The sequence below is a fragment of the Bombyx mandarina genome, chromosome 13 (genome assembly GCF_030267445.1).
Source record: "Bombyx mandarina strain Sakado chromosome 13, ASM3026744v2".
NCBI classification, from domain to species: Eukaryota; Metazoa; Arthropoda; class Insecta; order Lepidoptera; family Bombycidae; genus Bombyx; species Bombyx mandarina.
The window spans coordinates 9,987,725-10,008,339 of NC_143220.1; the positions used below are offsets into that span (position 1 = coordinate 9,987,725).

The 20,615-nt window shown below is 38.8% G+C and overlaps 1 protein-coding gene across 2 annotated transcripts; it reads left to right on the forward strand.

Annotated features, from left to right (window-relative positions):
• Nucleotides 1-734: 734 nt before the first annotated feature.
• Nucleotides 735-19,581, forward strand: LOC114244084 (proton-coupled amino acid transporter-like protein pathetic). 2 transcript variants are annotated; one of them, XM_028175799.2, is made up of 9 exons: nt 735-909; nt 8,995-9,120; nt 11,333-11,483; nt 13,322-13,443; nt 14,353-14,437; nt 15,412-15,656; nt 16,033-16,245; nt 16,997-17,166; nt 19,328-19,581. In XM_028175799.2, the coding sequence occupies exons 1-9, from the start codon at nt 890-892 to the stop codon at nt 19,570-19,572; spliced, it is 1,377 nt and encodes a 458-aa protein (XP_028031600.2). In that variant the 5' UTR covers nt 735-889; the 3' UTR covers nt 19,573-19,581. The 2 variants fall into 2 exon arrangements, with proteins under 2 accessions (XP_028031600.2, XP_028031602.2); XM_028175801.2 differs by lacking the exon at nt 735-909 and having other exon boundaries at nt 9,000-9,135.
• The last annotated feature ends 1,034 nt before the right edge of the window (nt 19,582-20,615 follow it).

The following is a 20,615-nucleotide window of genomic DNA, read 5'->3' on the forward strand; positions in this document are numbered from 1 at the left end:
TTGATAACTTTGTAAAGTAGTTTTTTTTATCAATAAAAAAATCATAATAAAAAATGTATACTCGAATAATTATTTTCTTTATACCTCGAATAGAACTTAAAATTAATATTTTTCTAATAAGGAACTTCGTTCGTATCCGGTGTCCCACGACACCACACATCTTTTTTTATCTAGCATTTATATAAATTTTATTTCTTAAATATTAAGCATTCTTGAAGTAAATTGTTTGGAAATACTAGCCGGAAATAAATACAGACGCCTGTCTGCTTAGTACGGGTTTTTAAACATGTCTACGACACACGAAAACAGTAGATACTTCTTGAATTATTTTAGATTAACTATTTAAAACTCAAAATGCAGAAAACATTAATATAATTATTATTCTATATTGTTTTACATCTGTGTTTTTTTTACAGCAGATGGTAAGAATATTTTATTATACGGAATGAATGACTTTCACAAACATAACTCTTTATTTTTACCCTATCTCTAGTTAAATATGAAGAACATTTTATTATTATTATGTTATTAAATAAGATTTTATTTTATTAATAAATTAGACTACCACCTAATTTAGCATGTCGGTTATTGTTTTAATGAAAAATTCTTGAATTTTTGATTAATGAAAAAAAAAAGCTTCAATGTTAAATTAAAAATGGATATGATGTGCCGTTTTAAAATGGGTACGCGCATGGTCACCCTATTACACTATTAGGATTGCGTTCTACAGATAATGCCAGTCTCGTCTCAAAATTGTTAGAGAGCAGAACGTGTTTAAGTACGTAAAATGTGTTATTCGTTCATTGCAAATACGACTCAAACGTTTTAATTTTATGAGTGAGTTTCTAGTGTATTGTGATTACAATATACGGCTGAGAAATCATTTAAAATGATTTCGGAAAATTTTAGGTTCGTTTTTTTTTATGTTATTTAATATTTGTTTAAATAAACTATCTATTTATTCACCTCCACTCCTTTTCATCATTTGTCCAGTGGTTTTTTTTTCTATTTTTTTTTTCAATATAGTAATAATTAGAATAGTCGAGGGCGTATACATATAACCCAGCTTACATACCAAACGCGTTCCCCTAACTATGCCACCTGGGAATATACGGACAAAAAGAAGATATACGTGTGTATGAACAAAAAATAATCTTGTTCTCTCGGCCTTGATCTCACGCGATCGCTTCAGCTGTGACGGTGTTTATATAAGTTTAAGAAAAAGTCCTTCAGTGGTAAAGATACGTTAAGAAACGTCTTAGACGAGTCCATCTCTTGCCATCATCGTCTTTACGCAATTAAATAATAAATTAAGTACCTAGGTAGGTACCACCACCCACCAGATAAGGTGCGTGGACTCACAAGAGGTCCTACCGCCAGTAGTAGTAGTAGTAGAAGTAAATCAACGTTAAATTTATGTCTGTATTATGTATTTATTTTTTATTGCTTAGATGGTTGGAAGGGCTCATAGCGCACCTGGTGCGAAGTGGCTACTGGAGCCCATAGACATTCACGACGTAAATGCGCCACCCACCTTGAGATATATGTTCTAAGGTCTCAAGTATAGTTACGTAAGTTACGTTAAGTTACGTTAGTAAGTATAGTTAATATTACCAGCTGTGGACGAAAAAGCCGGTTAATAGTATGTACGGTCATTTAATATCAGCACCCCTGACTGATTTCGATTATTATATATATTACTCAAAGCAGTATACAATATTGCAGTATTTTATGATTTGCAATAATGTAAATCATTAAATAAGTGAGTGAACCAGAACAAATTGCCAACATGTTCAAGGAACGCTTCTTTGTAAAATCTACTTTAGGACTCGCTGGGTCGGAGCACGGCAGGGAAATTGGAGTGGCATTTACGTCTAAGGATGTTAAAAAGACAATTAAGTCAATGTCACGTGGTAAGTCTCCGGGACATGACGGGCTCAGCATTGAGCACCTGCGTTATGCGGGCGTGCACATCTCTAGGGTTCTCTCAATGCTATATAACATTTGTGTGGGTTATAGTTATTTATCAAGAGAAATTATACGAACAGTAGTTGTACCAATAGCTAAAAATAAGACTGGAGACCTTGCAGATAGCGGTAACTATAGACCTATCTCACTAGCTACTGTTATATGCAAGGTGTTGGACAGCATGCTTAAACTAAATAAATATGTAAATCTTCATGATAACCAATTCGGATTCCGTTCAGGTTTGTCGACAGATAGTGCAATCTTAAGTCTTAAGCATGCTGTCAAATACTACACGCGGCGAGGAACACCTGTTTACGCCTGCTTTCTCGATCTATCCAAGGCGTTTGATTTGGTTTCCTATGACCTCTTGTGGAAAAGGTTGGAAAATATTAAACTACCCACGGAAATAAACAACATTCTCAAGTTTTGGTATGGGAACCAGATCAACAATGTACGATGGGCTGGGGCTTTGTCTCTTCCGTATAGGTTGGAGTGCGGGGTGAGACAAGGGGGGTTGAGCTCACCTACGCTCTTCAACCTGTATATGAACGAGCTGATCGGCGAGCTCAGTAGGACGAGGATTGGTTGTTTCATAGACGGGGTGTGCCTAAACAACATCAGGTACGCAGACGATATGGTACTGCTGAGCGCGTCTATCTGTGGCCTAAGGCAACTTGTTTCTTTGTGTGAGGGATACGCCAAATCACACGGTTTGGTGTACAACTGTAAAAAGTCGGAGATCATGATCTTTGAGACCAGGGGTGGGACGCATGAGAAGATACCTCCCGTAGTACTCAACGGAACGCCATTGACAAGAGTTTATAAATTTAAATATCTCGGCCATGTGTTGACCCCTGATCTCAAAGATGATGAAGATATTGAACGAGAGCGGAGAGCGTTGTCGGTTAGAGCAAACATGATAGCTCGCAGGTTTGCACGGTGTTCACTTAAAGTCAAGGTCACCCTCTTTAGGGCCTACTGTACTAACTTTTACACGTGCAGATTGTGGACTGGATATACTCAAAGATCGTACAACGCTCTCCGTGTTCAATATAATAACGCGTTTAGGGTGCTGGTGGTGCTGCCCCGCTTTTGTAGCGCATCAGGGATGTTTGCAGACGCGCACATAGATTGTTTTTACGCTACCATGCGTAAGAGGTGTGCATCTCTGGTAAGCAGAGTGAGGGCTAGCTCCAACAGTATCCTGAGCATGATCGCAAGCAGGCTGGATTGTGTATACATGGGTCGCTGTGGTGCCATCTCCCATGGGATGTTACGACAGTAATTCATTGTGATGTAAATATAACTACTAACATAGGTCTAAGTCTTATTAACAATTTATATGAGTCACGGTTACTTGCAATAAAACATTATTATTATTATTATTTCAAGAAAAATATATATTTTTAATATTAAATAGTTCTTACGCAATTAATATAAATGAAATGTTAACACAAACAATATGTATATTGTTGAAAATTGATTTTTGTATGAGTTTATTTAAAAAAGGCTGTAAAATTTGTATTAACCATAATTATATTATTCATAATTTAATGAATCTTTAAAATTATGATAAATGTTTACTAAATTTACAAACAGATTTGGCTCTACATTTTTTTTTAAATCGTTTTTATTTGCATATTTCGCTCTTTGGCTAATAAGTTTGCCGACCACTGCACTAGCGTACATTGTATGTAATCTACAGTAAATCGACTGTTGTGTAAATCACACACAAAGTAAGATACTACAATTCAGACTAGAATAACTACTATTCCAGTCTAAATGGGCGATGCCATTTACGACAACCTTACTCTACTTAACGGTGTCATTGCGACGCATTTATGGAATCCTCCGACAGACACAGTCCACTGAGTTTCTCGCCGGATCTTCTCAGTGGGTCGCGTTTCCGATCCGGTGGTAGATTCTGCGAAGCACTGCTCATGCTAGGACCAGGGTTAGCATCACTCCGGCTTGAGCCCCGTGAGCTCACCTGCATGTTAGGGCGAAGCTAAAATAGCCGCTCAAGGTTATCAGGAAAAAAAGAGAATGGAATCCGGTGCTACTTAACACAAAATGTCATAAACCGACGAAAATTTAAATAACTAATTAAGAAAACACACATTAAAATAACTTTTCACCTTCAAACCTTAATTAGACAGGCTATTAGAAAACTCGATTTGTAGCACGTGCAATAATACTTTAAAATAGCTTATAGCCGGTGCCCGACGGAAACCCACAAACGGTAATTAAAATGTAATGTCTTATCCAAACTCAACAAGTGAAGGATTAACTCAATAAAACCGCTTTCGCTTATGTTAATTAAGTGCGGAACGAAATAATAAGAAATGACGACTCAATTAATTAACAATTTTGTAGGTTGTTTTATATGAATATTATTCTTACTAATTGCGTTCATTCGTATTGAATTAAAATTAAAAAATATAAGGTTTTTTTAGGTTGTACATCTCAATAACACAAAATTGGTTGTAAGAGCTTTTTTATTCCTTAGATGGGTGGATGAGCTCACAGCCCACCTGATGTTAAGTGGTAACTGGAACCCATAGACATCTACAACGCCACCTACCTTGAGATATAAGTTCTAAGGTCTCAGTATAGTTACAACGGCTACCCCACCCATCAAACCGAAACGCATTACTGCTTCACGGCAGAATTAGGCGGGGTGGTGGTACCTACCCGTGCGGACTCACAAGAGGTCCTACCATCCTTATATATCGTGAACATAGAAAGTTTGCATGAAATTTTGAAATACTTACTTACTCGTTTACTGCGCTGGCGCTATGACCCCGAAGTGGGTCTTGACCTCCGAAAATAAGCGTTGCCATTCATCCCGGCGCTGCGCAACACCTTACCAGTCCAACCCTTGGAGATTACGTAAATTTCCTTGCACAGCGTCAGACCAGCGGTATTTGAGCCTCCCTACGAGGCAGCGTCCCTCCGGTACACCCGCGTACACCCGTTTCACAGCCCGATCCTGCTCCATACGCACTACATGCCCGAGCCTCCGTGCCTTCATCTCCCCCAGAATATTTGGCTCACCAAAAAGCCTCTCCAAGTCCTTGTTTGTCCGGATGTGCCAAGAACTGTACCTGATCAATAACCGACAAGAAATTTTGAAATTCAATACGTAAATCATTTTGCTCTCGCCACCTATTCTATGTCTACAATGCTACACCAATTAATAACTGTAAATGAAAAGCCAAGCAAATGTAATTGTAATTACATCAGATAATGAATTTTCATATTTAAGGGCTCAGGTGCAGCTGCTTCGCTAATGCATCTACTAATGGATTGAAATCGTGACCCGCTTAGAAGATCCGGGGAGAAACTCGGCGTCCCTCTTTTTGCCGATAGCGATAAAATAAGGACTTGATAAAACAACAGAGCTTTTCTAATTAACATACAACACATCAACACATCAGCTTTTTTAATATGACAATGACGTATATTCGTGCTAATTAAGCAGTACAGTCATGATCAGTGAAGAAGAAATACAATAAAGAGAGACTCCAACAAACAGTCTAAAAGTAAATTAGATCTAATTTTCTGAACGCGGAATCAATTCTGCAGACAAATGCTTTCGTTTGATTTTTTTAAAAAAGAATGAGGTAATTTTAGTCAAGGTTGTCAATATACTTATGTTCAATTAGATTTCAAGGTAACCAACACAAACATTATTGTGCATACTCGTAGTAATGTACTTCGCTACGCGTCCAAACAATAAAAGACATAATTTTTTTGTCTTTTATTGTTTTTATATGAAAACATTGTCACACAAAAGTAATGATAGGCAACGATTTCCCTGCGTCCCTTACATTGCTGACGTCATGAGCGACGGTAATCACCTAAAGCCAGGTGGGCCGTATGCTCGTCTGTCTATTACGGCAAAAAAATTAGCGTTTTTACCCCTATAACTAATCTCTTCCAGACTGAGAAGAAGAATTATTTTCTTCTGGAAGAGGATCCCAGATCTGATTAATTTCGTGATTCGAAGAAAAATCCATTCGCTTTATCTCATTTTAGGATTTGGGAATCCTAAAAGCTTAGGGGATGAAGGTGAAAAATTAATATTGCATGCAATGCAAAAAAAATTAATAAATGCAATGAATTTTCTGCTAGTAAGGTACAAAAACTCGACCAAGCTAAGTTTGCACCTCGCTGGAATGCGGCGCCCCGACCGCTTCCCCGCTCACCTTCCCGCGATCGCCCTGTCACGTCAGTACGTTAGCATCTTTGTCGCCGCCACGCGTCATACGAGTTTTCGTCTCCCTATCCGTTGAATTTTATTTTTTTTAAGTGTTCTTGCTAGCTTTTTTGTTGAAGTTTAATTATATTATTGGACTATTTTTGCTAAGTTTTTGTTGAACTGTTGTTACTGAACGCTTAACGTTCATTTTTTTTTACTTCGAGAGGATTGTTGTGGGCAACAAAATGAAAGGAAAGGTGATACACAGTGAAGGGAGAAACATAATCCTGAAAAAGAAACATAAAGGAAAATTATTACTGAACAATTGGGATACAAATTTAAAAAGTGCAAGAACCCCTGGGTCTTAATACAAAAACCCGATATCGCTATATTCCAATGTACCTGTGTATAATATATTGTTAAAAACAATAAATGCAAAGTAAAATCTAACAAACGTTTGTTTACATTTTTAAAGTCATAGCGAATCCTTTTTTCAGACCATACCTATACGGCACTGTGACGTATTCGATGCGAGGTGCAAACTTAGCTTGGTCGAGTTGTATATTGTAAGCCCCGACGGTTTGCTCTAACACTCTGCCTGTTTTTGTAACAAGCAGTCATGCGTTCCGTTCTGAATGGGGGAACAGCCGTTATAAATTTCAATTGAGATTTAGACCTCGCATCTCAAGATCAAGGGCGGCATTCACGTTGTGGTCTATAGGCTCCGACAACCAGCTAACAGTAAGTGAGCCGGGAAATCGGTCATCCATAAATAAATAAAATAAGAAATAAAATCAATAAAAAAAGCCTGTATTTCCTTATCCTTAATTTCCATTTCAAATGTGGTATTGGTCTGTAGACTTAGTTTCTGTACAGAGATTGTTCCACAAAAAGGCGCTTGGAAAGGAAATTTGTTTGCGTCTGAGCTGAAGAATACTGGAAGCCCCTTAAACCCCTTAATTATATTTTAAGGTATATTTCAGAAATAATGTTATGCTTTAAATGCGTTAGTAACGCGATTTATATAAAGCTTCCCAAAAAATTTACAAATTTTCTCACACAGAATATTTCAATCAGTGGTAGCTGGAGACGACAATTAAAGGCCAATGACCAATTAAGGGCAATGGAGACCGTATTGAATGAGCTTCGTATATTGCATCGTATAGTTTGCTTATTAATTTACAAATTAATGTACAATTCAGTAATAAACGTTTCATAATAATAAAATAGAGAAAAGCATTCCTTGTAAGAGTGTTTACAACAAGACTAAGTATAATAAATAGGTGTACCGATTGTGTCTGTCTATTTATTCAACCGCACGACGATAAGCCCCTCTTTTTAGAAACAATTTATCCAACCTAAGAGGAGCTTCCATTATCTGTTTTCTAAAATGTAGCGCGTGACACCCCTAGTAGAATTTATTGAAATTTATTGGAGCACCACAAATAATGAACAACAGTAAAACAAGGTGACAAAATAAATAAAAAACACCTATATAAAAAAATTAATTTAATTAAAGTTCTTTACCATATTGATTTATTATTATTTTCAGTTTGGCAGTTGGGTGGCTTGTGTTAAAGCCGGAACCAATACAACGGTGATATTATTGAACAACATATTTTAGGCATAGTTATAGTAAGGTCTATTTTAGTTTTTTATTAGTTCATTTGACGACGCGCTTACAAAGGATATTCGATTGGATACCTACACATTGGAATCATTTTTATCAATGCGTATGTACCGATGTACCTACCGATTAGGTCCGCGAATAAAAACAATCTTTAGCCGCGAATATAGGAACTGGATCGCAGTTTTTTAATCCATGAACAAGGAAAACACGGATAAAGAGCTTATGCTATACGAGCATAATATACAATATGTTGATATTTATCTGTTCTTTTTTTAATATTTATTTTTTATCAAAGCATACCTCAATACAGTACCTACTCTACTCTAATTTTCAGCCAATATATTAAAGAACAAAGAAACACGGAGTACCTACTAATAAAAACTGCAATATACATTTGCCCTGACACACATCTATTGAGACGAAACAATCAACTAATTCACTTCTATTGCCGGTCAATTTGAGTGCACTAATACAGCTCATTGAGAATTCTTCAAGAAATGAATGACTTATGTAAATACACCAATAGTCTGTCCAATGGACATGGATAAAAAAGGATCATAAAATAGAAAGTGGTCCGCCGGCAACGGAATAGCGACGCAAATAGGAGCACTCAAAGATAACATTTCTGGGTTAAAAATCACGGAATGCAGCTTAAAATGTTAAAATAAATCTAATCTATGTGTAAGAATTAGATAGCAACGAATTATCTGTCGAGTACCTTGGAACGTATTCATATCCAAGGCACGATCTTCATCTTATTTACAATCATGAAAACACTGATGTTGATAGTTGTTGTTCAAATGGGTAGATTTTAATAACAATAGCAATATGAGAATCGTTATAAAATTCGTTAAATCGAGTCCTTAATTAAGAGGTATTAAGCGAGCTATTGAGTAGATATTATAAGAGATATCAGTGAATAATTTCATGTGGGTACCATGCGTTTTCAAGGTATTTTCTTCTTCATACGTTTCAAATTTGTAATAACATCTCCTTTACGAAATTTCTGGACCTCTAACACGTATTTTTTAACCTACATATTATATTTACTATTTATTTGCTTAGTGCGCCTTTACCCCTGACATTGCTGATATCAGGGATATAGGCGATTGGCGAAGCCTAGCTAATTATGTTAATAAGCCATCCGTTAAGGAACCAATTAAAGTTGTTACTGAAAGTACTTGGTTTGCAGTGTCAGCGGCAGCAATGAGGACATGCCATCAAAAACCCAGTCAACGATCACGCTCGACAGAAAAGATGCTGTTGTGGAAAATGACTACAATCCTTTTGAACACAGGACGTTAGAACATAAGACATCGTGAGTACATTCTGGGTAATGATTCGCAATTTATCAACTAAATCTAGCTAACTATATTCAAACAAGTGTAAGTTCAATGAAAAAGTAATCAACCATTTATTGTTGAGAGTATTGAAGATTATTGAAGAGTTGAAGTTGAGATTATGCTGGTATGAAACTGGCTGCGTATAACCTATATTTTTCTCCCGTGGTTTGTATGTTTATTTATCTATTTATTAGAACATCACACAAAAAGTACGCGACCGACATACTGGAGTACTGGTTTATATTTCATTTAGCTTTAAAGCAGGTATGGGCAATCTTTGACATGTTGAGGGCCAAACTTTAGCGTGCAAATACGTTCGCGGGCCGCGTTTAAAAGTACTTAATGCATTTTAAAGATAGACATAGATATTAGACATGAAATAATACGACAAACACAAAATATTGCAAACTTCTAACATACACTCCTTGATAAATTCTCCTTCGGCAAATGGTTTTAATGCCTTTGCCAATTTTGGGCTAACTATAAAACTAGCTTTCACAACATTACCAAGTTGTGTTCCTCTTTTATGAAACATTTGTTGCTGTTTTTCCAAATTTGTGGTAGGCTTCTTGATTTTGTCTGTTCTTAATTGTCCTATCAGTGAGTTCAGCGTAGCATGATTAGTTGAGTAATGCCTCTCTATATTGAATTCTTTCATTATTGAAATGGATTCATTACACAACGAACAAATAGTTGCAGTAGGCAGCGGCTTGGCTCTACTCCTGGCATTGCTGAAGTCCATGGGCGACAGTAACCACTTACCATCAGGTGGGCCGTACGCTCGTCTGCCTACAAAGGCAAAAAAAAAAAAAATTGGCCTACCATTGTGCAAGATCAAAAAGATTTTTTCAGTCCATTTTTCTTGAAACTGGCGATCCTCTGTACCTGTCTACTTTTCATTTATTTCCACCAGATATCATTATTTTATACATTTCGGTTAATAAACTTAATAAAAAATTATAGTTAGTAACCACTCAAGGTGCACACAAAGTCACAAAGCAAGTTGACGGCTCAAGCATTTCGCTAGGATATCGTTTGTCCAAGTTATCACCTCGGTAGCTCAAGCTCAAATGAAGTAACGTTCTTTTTTTTCCTGCCTATTCTAGTAACCTTGAGGGGTTATTCTAGATTCGCCGAGCTAGTAAGTGAACTCACGGTGCTCAAACCGAGTATGTTGCTAACACTGGCGCTAGCAAGAGCAGTGCTTCACAGAATCTACCACCGGATCGGCTTTCTCTTCCTTCCTCTTCTTATATCCATGATTTACTATTTTGTACCGTGGTACTGTTCAAACCCAGCTATGCCTACATGAAGCAATATTTATCATAGAGTACCCACAGCGTTCGTGCTAGAACAAATAGTCTACTGAAACCTTAGACGTTATAATAAGCCTCGCGTTGTAGTAGACATCGCGTTGCAGTAGGCCTTGCGTTAGAGTAGGCCTCGCGTTGTAGTAGGCCCCGCGCTGAAGTAGGCCTCGCGTAGTAGTAGGCCTCGCGTAGTAGTAGGCCTCGGGTTGTAGTAGGCCTCGCGTTGTTGTTGCCCATATATGCTTTAAAACGAACCGGATTTATCAAATATAAATAAAACATTTATCTTACAACAAAACCAAGATTTGGCTTTTGTGCATATGAAATCTTATGTAGGTACGTCATGTGTATACCATAATAATAAATATTATAATAAATTAAGCGGTGTCTTGCCGTGTTTATGCCGTAAGCTGCATCTTAATACCCACTGTTCTTTACTTTTCTCTTCTTTATTTCTTTAATTGTTTAACATTATATTATATATTTAACATTCTTCAACTATGACGCCAATTCGCAATAAATTTTTCGATAACCTTATTTGAAATGTGAAAGCTACGCGTAAATACATTTGTTTGGCAATAGCAAGAATTAAGTGATTTAAAGACTTATTTGATGACTCTTTGTGTCCAAATTTTCGTTTTAGGTGCAGTGGGATTTTTACTTAAGTAATATGTAAAGAAACATCTCAATAACGTCAGTATCGATTCGTTTTGAGGCGAATTCTTACGTAAATATTTCTAAGCTAGTGACTTTTGGGTCAACGAATACTATAAAAGGCAATTCAACAGATTTCAAAAGGCCAAACGCAAAAAATTCGTTCTCCGACTTAAATGTTAAATTGTCAAATAATTGCAATAATAATGATTTAATTTTTCAGAACCATCGGAGCTTTCTTCCACCTACTGAAATCTTCGTTGGGATCAGGTATCTTAGCGATGCCTATGGCGTTTAAGAACATAGGTCTCATTCCTGGGTCTATAGGAACTGTTGTAGTAGCTATTATAGCCACGCACTGTGTACATATCCTTGTAAGTTTTCGCTAACTAAAGTTTACATACCATTTATTTAACGATTTTGCTTATTAATAGTTCATATTTTAGTCCGATTTTGTTTATTGATAATTAAATTTTACAATGTGTTTCACATACGAATAAAAAACGTTTTGCGCAATTTTCTTTCTGGTCACCTCTACGGTGGTATTGTGATATTCTATTCTATTTTTGGCGTGAGGTTTAATCGTCGGTTAGTTCGTTCAGTTAGTTCGGTACACAGGCTAGGTCATATCATATATAGGGACATATATAGGGACATGGTCGGTTGCTTCTAAGAGCTCCACAATCACTCTTCCTTCCATGGGTCCTATCAACTTAATGGGGATCGAGAATCGCAAAGCAGGCGTTCTTACGGAGTTTTAGTCTTTACAGTACAGCTATTTGATTAGGCCTAATTTCGGGTAAGGTGAAAAAAATGTATTGTGTTGATAAGTTTAGATAATTTTACAAGGTATTACCTATTTTCGCGAAAAACTGTTCGATTTCATCTTCTTCTTAGGAAGGCTTAGATGTTTAATGAAGAAATTCACGAGTTGGGTATGTTGTGTTGTTTGGTATGTCTGTGCACCATAACACAGGATAGAATCTTAGCCCAGCGCCGTCGAAGGTCGATCGTTTTTATTTTGCTGGCAGCCTAATAAGCTATTCCAGCTACGTCTGGACGGGTAGGTGAGCTCACGGACTCAACCTGAGAGAATATGCCAACACTAGCCCTAGAAAGAGCGGTGCTTCGCAGAATCTACCACCGGATCGGAATCGCCACCCACTGAGAAGATCCGGCGAGAAACTCAGTGGGCCGTGTCTATGGGTTAGTTCGCTCGTCGAAGTCTTCGTTGTAATCGACGAGTTGGACGACGACGGTGATCGGTGCGTCGAGCGTTTAATTTAACATGTTTAATACGTGTTTTAAATGTAAATACCTGAGGTGATGTCGTATCAAAAACATTCTTGACAACGTGACTTCGTAAAGAAAATAATTCCTTTGTGAGAAATTTATGTGGTTTTCATCCACATACTTCAGTTGCGCTTATTTGCTTCAAACTTATCCGGAGTATCCTTATTTATTTTATATATTATTATAGTTGGTATAAGGTATTCGAATTTCAGTGCTTAAGAAATATTGTATTTTTGGTCTCTTTTAACATCACGAAAACACTTTTGGCCGCACGTCATTACGGATCCTCCCAATCCATTAACGGTGCTTTTAGGTACCACGAGCACCGGTCACCGTCATCGTCGAGCCCTTCGTCGCAAGTGAATTAACCCATAGACATAGCCCACTGAGTTTCTCGCCGGATCTTCTCAGTGGGTCGCGTTTCCGATCCGGTGGTAGATTCTGCGGAGCACTGTTCTTGCTGGGGCTAGTGTTAGCAACACTCCCGGCTTGAGCCCTTTGAGCTCACCTACACGTCAAGGAGAAGCTGAAATAGTATCTCAAGGCTATCAGCATAGGTAGGAAAAGAAAATCTTTTGGCCGTTATAAAAATACTTTATTCCCCATAGTTACTGGTAGGGTCGCATAAGCCCGCATGGGTAGGCACAATTATCCCATCTATTTTTGCCACGAATCAGTTGTTGGTGTCTATGGACTTCGGTATACAGTTAGTTACTCTTTCGCTCATCAATGCAGTGAAAAAATGTTCTAAACTAAAAAAAAATACAAATAAATCTTATTAATACTAATTTTGTTGCGATCAAAGTAAAGCACGTCAGTTATTAGTAAGAATATTTGTTTTCTACTACTCCACACGCTATACCAATTAAACCACGAATAATTTCATTATTGCGAGTTTTTTCTTACATCTCCTTTTTAGGTTTCAACATCCAGAGATGTGTGCAAAGCGACGAAAACACCATCTTTAAGTTACACGGACACTTGTGAGACTGTCTTCAAAATAGGACCTAGAAAATTACGGCCCTATTCCCTGCATGTAAGGTAAGAGCGTTTTATTTAGATTAATAGCAATGAAAATTGTAATTATAGTCGTTTTAAACCTGATAACAATCTATCAACATTTAATTATCATGGCTGATGCTGAGTAGACACGGGTGGGTACCACGATCTGGTAGGACGCAGCCTCTCTCAGCTTTCCACTTAGGAGCAACTGGCGGGGTTCTCTCCACATGTTCCAAAGTTTGTGATAATAATGGAACGGTTGACAATGTATCACGTTAAATGTTCATCATTCAATGTATGTCGCAACAAGCTAGCTCTGGTTCAGTGTCCTGGATCGCCAGTGGATCAGCGTGGGCTGCCGCTGGAGATGACTGACGTAGTTTTTTTTGTTGTCAACTCCGTCGGTCAAATGTCTTTGGGTGACCAGGTGACTAGCGTTGGTTACTTACAGCGGTGTATCATCCCGCCTCTTGGTTATGTAAGGTATATTACTAGGGTTAGGATTATTTACTAGTGGTAAGGTGTAGGTAAGTCCGCACTATCCTGCCTGTTTCTATCGTGAAGCAGTAATGTGTTTCGGTTTGAAGGGTGGGGCAGCCGTTGTACTATAAAAACTGACACTTAGAGCTCATGTTTCAAAGTAGGTGACCGAATTAACGGTGTTATATCTAAGGATACCGGTGACTAGTGGACAGGCCGTCAGCTAGTTCATCCATCCATAATAGGTCGCTGTTCCATATACATATGATATACATATATAAATACAATAGGATATTGCGATACTTGCATGATTGCACTAAGCTATGATACGACAATTCATCTACTAAGGCATCCACCTATAGTCCACAAAAAGTTATTATACAACCTTTCAAGCCTTTTTAAATAACACCCAAACCAATTTGCTCTAATTACACATGACCATGTTTCTTTGTGACTTTGTTTATTCAGATATTTCGTGGATGCTGCAATGGCTGGAGTCTGTCTCGGTGGGACCAGTGTGTATGTTATATTTATAGCATCTTCATTAAAAGACGTAAGATTATAGTATAATCAAATATAAAACCTCACAATATATTTTCAAATCTAATAAGCATAAGATAACGACATTCCAGCAATAGTGTATTTGAGTATGAGAGGTAGAAGGATGGCATTTCATTGACCCAGACCTCATGTCTTAAGGTAATTGTGAAGTGAATTAGTGCAAGGTCATCTATACCTACTATTAACGACATTTCCGCATAAAATCACGTCTAAGGTCACTTTAACAATTCACATAAATAATAAAATATAAGTTAGAAATGCGTTTAACAAATAAAATAAATATAAAAGTGTAGGTTTAGAAAATATTAATTCGTTTATAAATTGCGAAAGCTACAAATGGATCCTTACTGATAATTTACTGCTAAAACCCGATATTTTGTAGACAGCTTAGACAAGAATTTTATTTTTAAAATAACTGATATGCATAAAGGGCTTGCTTTCCATTCCTATTACCATAGATAATACACTTAATATTTAAGACCTATTACAATTTCAAATGAATTTGTACAATATAAGAAAATATTAAATAAATATAAGTTACGCGTATTCAAAGACACATCGAATTAAATAACATTTAAGGATAGCTCAATAAAATCAAGATAATGCCTATAAATAAAACCTATTACTGAGAAAATTTTGCAACACACTCCGTGACAGTGACGGCCCTTACATCGATTATTTCGATATGGCACGCTTATTTTAGAACCTATAACATCTTCAATGAGACACATGTATGACAGTAACAAAGGCTTTGGAATGAACGGTGTTTTCCGAGCGCTATGACATGTCCTTCTTCAAACGAGAGTACTTTATGCTAAGCAGCGGCTTTAGCTCTGCCCCTGGCATTGCTGACGTCCATGAGCGACGGTGACCTCTTACCATCAGGTGGGCTGTATGCTTGTCTGCCCACAAAGGCAATTAAAAAAAAACCACCCGTCATCAACTAATTCTAAGTTCTTTTCGCAGATCTTCGATCACCTGACTCCTCAACACATCTTATCTGTTGAAATCTACTGCTGCATTCTCCTTCTGCCGTTGATCATAATTACCCAAATACGATACCTCAAATTCCTTGTTCCGTTTTCTTTATTTTCCAATTTATGTCTAATCGTGACATTCGGCATAACATGCTATTACACCTTCCATGACATCCCTGCGCCTTCAGAAGCAAAGTTAGTCGTTGATGTTTCAAGATGGCCGTTATTTTTGAGGTGAGTTTATCGAATAATCTTAATTTTCACACACTCACTTTCACGAATCTAATTTTAAGGGTAGGCAGTTTAGCTCTCGGTAACCCCCTACCTCTCCCGGGCTCAATTTCTGGCGGGGATCGGAAGTTTTATGTGCAGGGGAGTTGTTTAGTGGGTCGCATCCAAAGGTAGTTCAACTCTGTCAATAGCATTGCTAGTGTCCATAAGTGACAGAAAGCATTGGCACCTTGGGTGTCTGTTGACAGCCAGGCATCTATGTATGTATCTTTTTCGTTTATTTATTGGTATTGTATTTATAACTCTGTAGTGTAAAGATCACGAAAGCAAAACGGTTCAGTGCTTTACTGCAGTGTGATTAGGTTTTAACTTGTTTCAGTACAGCGATATTCGCAATGGAAGGCATTAATGTAGTGATGCCGGTGGAAAATGAAATGGCAAAACCGGAGAAATTCCTCGGCTGTCCTGGTGTATTGAACTTCACCATGATATTTGTGGCAGTATTGTATGGCGTGGTCGGTATATTCGGCTACCTTAAATATGGGAATGAAGTCATGGGAAGCGTGACCATAAATTTACCGCAGGATGAAATGTAAGGATAACAAAACAATTTTAATGATACCGTTGACAGAGTAGCGTTAAAAAAAAGAATCACAGTGTAATAATAAAATTAAAATTACGTAAATGAATGAATGAGACCAAAGCCCAGCAAATTTTAAGTGGTTAACGTCTAGTGGTCAGTGTTCCAAGCCTGTCTATGCATTAAAAAAATCGTCAACCTTGAGACAAAAGTCCTCCGTTCTACGATATACCTAAATAGTGCCCCACTCTTCAAATCGGAAAGAGTGATTGTTTTACGGATGGTTTGGTACTCGACATTCGAGTTAACAATACGCCTATCTGAATTTACAACACGCTGTATCTCACATATTAACCCACAGACACAGCCCACTGAATTTCTCGCAGGATCTTCTCAGTGGGTTGTGTTCCCGATCCGATGGTAGATTCTGCGAAGCACTGCTCTTGCTAGGGCCAGTGTTAGCAACACCTCGGGGTTTGAGCCCCAAGAGCTCACCTACACGCTAGGGTAACGCTGTTATGTCCTCTCAAGGCTATCAGCATAGGCAGAGGAAAGAATACTATAGCAATACGATACGAATGCACCAGACTTCTTATTCTTTAGGCCACCATGATTCGCTAGTTCACTTCAAGCAGATCTTCTGAAATTTTATGATTTAAATCGCAATTCCCCGTTATGCTTATGCAATATACTTAGACACAATATAAAAAGTTTATTTGATCATACCGCTACATACCATCGTTTGATACCATAATTATTTCAGACTAGCGTTAATAGCAAAATTCTTGGTGGCTATAGCAGTATTCTTCACGTACTGCCTGCAAATGTACGCGCCTATGGATATTATTTGGACTAGACTGAAACCTCATATTGGCAGCGGCTATCACAATTCAGGCCAAATTCTACTAAGGACTCTTAGCGTTGTTTTGACGGGTAAGTTTTATTTCTAGGCTAATGAGCCCTTATACCTTAGGTTTTCTTTGCCCCTTCTTAATTGCATTAGAAAGGTTAAGCTGACGAACCATCGGTGTGCTTAGTGCGCGTTTTTAAAGTTCTCGATAACGTCAAAGTTAAACTCTGGGACGTATGCCTACGTTTGCCGTTAGGGGTGCTGTTCCAACTGCATACAAATTTGAGTTAACTTTTACGCTATCGAGAACGTGAAAAAACTCACACTAAGCACACACGTGTTAGCTAGTTTCTGGAAGCCACATGCACCACAGCTTGAATTTGATACATTAAGTTAAAGTATTGAATTGATTGAATTAAACTTTCCACATTAATACCGAGTTTCAAACTGAGTTTCACACAAAATTAGTCATCCAAACGAACACTATGCAAAACAGCTCTTAAAATTCGTATTGAAATTTTAAACTTGACCAATTCAATTAAAGGTGCTTGATTTCGAATTGCGAATGGAATGAACCAACAAAGTTTAAAACTCATTCAAGTAATAATAGAATTAATTGAATTCATTCGACTCATTTAGAGCATCAGTTTAAAACTAAATGACATTACGCATGCTGTTTAATTTTGATGATTGATTTTCATTAAAAAACTGGAATTGAGTGTGCCTTTTTTTTTTTTTGTCAGGAGGAAATCGCCGGACTTCCGCCCTTCACTGGGGATAGAGGGCGGGGCATGTCGGAGTCGAACCGACTAAAACCTCCTGTCTCTCAACAACCAACGTCCAAACCTCGCATGAGACAAAACTCATGAAAAGGCAAGGGGGGGAAAGTGAAGCGTTTAGTGCGGAGCACATCTCTCCCATCACCCTCCCCCTCGGGACGCCGGACTGGCGGTCGTCGGCGCCACGACCACCAGCCCTCTCGGTCGGCAGGCTATCCGAAGCCCGCCTAGATGGCGCCGGTTAGAATGGTCTTTCCTACGGAATACCCCGCTGGGTCAGAACCAGCGTGGGTTGAGGATAGCCGGCCTTCCATCACCCGGATGCTCATGCATAAAACGCGTGCAGAGCAGCTTGCACGTCGTCTTCTTAGGCCCCCTTCGCCGGTCCCCAGGCCGACATGTGAGGGGACCCGAAACACTTAGAGGGCCAGGGCTTGGGCGATATCCGCCTCCCTGGCCCCCGCTCGACGGCGGCGGGCCTGTGCGTCTCTCACGCGCCCCGCCGCCTCCTTCTGCGAGATGGTGCACTCGCAGAAGTCGAGCATCGCCTTCCACGACTCGTCGTCACCGAGCATCGATGCCACAACACTCGGCAACGACAAGTCGTTTCCTATTTTTGCGACGAGGACACGGCGCCACCCCTCCCATGCGGTGCAGGAACTCACCGAAGCAACCATGCCCAGTGAGCACCTGCGTGAGCCGGAAAGTGAGGCGTCCTCTGTCACGATTCACCCAGTTCACAAGAACCGGGCGAATCGCCTCGACGGTCCTACGACCAGCCAAAGGATCGGCCAGCCGTCTAGACCATGACTCCAGTACGGACCGCCGAGATTGGGCCCTCCGCGCTCTGACCACACTGGGGCTGGGACGCGCCACGCCCCGTACACGAAGGTCAGCCCGCCACTGATAGTCAGCAGCGAGCGCCTCCGCCTCCAGGACCCAAGGCGGCGTCCCAGCCAGTACACACGCCGCCTCGAAAGAGATGGTGCGATAACCACGGATGACCCTGACCGCGATGGTGCGTTGCGGCCGTTGCAGCAGCTTCGCTACCCCCACGGCCAGGGACTGGCCCCACACGGGCGCCCCGTATAGGGCCATTGATCGCACCACCCCTGTATAGAGACGGCGCGTCACCTGGTCAGGCCCCCCAACATTGGGAAGGAGCCGGCTTAACGCGCCGGCCACCCCCAACAAACGAGGGACCAGATTCTGAAAGTGAGATTGAGTGTGCCTAAAACATTTATTAAATTGTTCTAAATTTTTTCTCTCTACGCTGAGACTCTAGGTGGACAAAGAATCTTAAGTCTGAACCAGATAATTAGAAGTGCTTACCAAAGTTCAAAGTTACCAAAGTTCCTTGACATACGAATTCGAAATCTCTGAAGGACTTGTAATCAATCCACCAAACTCTCAATTTTGTGGTCTAAAAATCTATATATAATTTAAATATGTTTTATCCTTCCAGTGGTACTGGCAATAGCTATACCCGACTTAGGACTGCTTATTGGATTGGTGGGAGCCATCTTCTTCTCGACCCTCGGTATACTCATACCAGTTATTGTACAAACAGTACACAAATGGAACAAAACGAGCCTAGGTTCGTATTTGTTGTGGAAAAACGGGTGCCTACTTATAATTTATTTCATCGTTCTGATTTCCGGCTGCTATTCGGCTGTGAGAGACATTTTAATTAAATATAGTTCAATGTGATTAATTAAACTCTTTTTTTTCATTTTCCTTTTCCATTTTTTTTTGTCGCCGCTTAATATAAGAATTGGTATATAAAATTAACAAAACCCCAATAGTAATTCAATAGCTCGCTAAACCACATAATAAATTTTATGGAAATCGATATCAAAATATGTATTTTTATCCCCGGCAAATTTGCGAGGGGAAACCAGTTGAACACTAAATAAGTACACTTTTTATCTCACCTGATATTATATAATACTAGCTTTTGGCCGCGACTTTGTCCGCGTAGAATAGTTACTTTGGCATAACGCTAAATTTTACCCGCCTCTTACCACCCAACCTTAATATATAGGCATAAGCTGTCGGAGACTTTTTTAGATCCTTTAAAGGGGAATAATTCTCTCAAACATTACTTTAGCGAAACTTTAACCGTTTCCGCAGCGCACGCAGTGGATACTCTCAAATGGGAAAAAAACCCGATTTTGAAACATTATTTATGCTCCGCCTACATTAGTCTTGGCGTGATGTTATATAGCTTATAGCCTTCCTAGATAAATGAGCTATCTAATACTGAAAGAATTTTTCAAATCAGACTACTAGTTCCTGAGATTAGCGCGTTCAAACAAACAAACTCGTCAGCTTTATAATATTAGTATAGATATGATATACGTATTTATTTTAAGTAATTGAAAAAGGGCTTACGGTAGTCAACGAAAATATTGCTGATAGCGATGACTACTCCATAATAATTGGAATGATATAAAAAAGATATACCTACATATGCGGCCGTCAGTGCAAAAGTGGCCTAAGCTTACCTATATTACGGAGCAATGAGGTTTAAGTTTTCATGAATTTGAATTTGAGTAGGCAAAAAAAACAATACGCACAAAAATAATGTTTACAAAGCCATCTGTTAGGTAGGTATGTCGGGTGAAACTATGGACAGGCCGGTTTTGCCTAAAAATTTATTATATTTTAAATAAATTGCAATATACATAATTATAAGCATGATTATGAAAAAATTGTGTGGTAGGCCACTTTTGCGCTGACGACCTCATATA

Coding starts and splice junctions, on each gene's coding strand:
- LOC114244084 (XM_028175799.2), top strand. CDS start 890: ATGATTTCGGAAAATTTTAG. Junction 14,438..15,411: donor TAGCATCTTCATTAAAAGAC/GTAAGATTATAG, acceptor TTCTTTTCGCAG/ATCTTCGATCACCTGACTCC. Junction 17,167..19,327: donor TCTTAGCGTTGTTTTGACGG/GTAAGTTTTATT, acceptor TTATCCTTCCAG/TGGTACTGGCAATAGCTATA.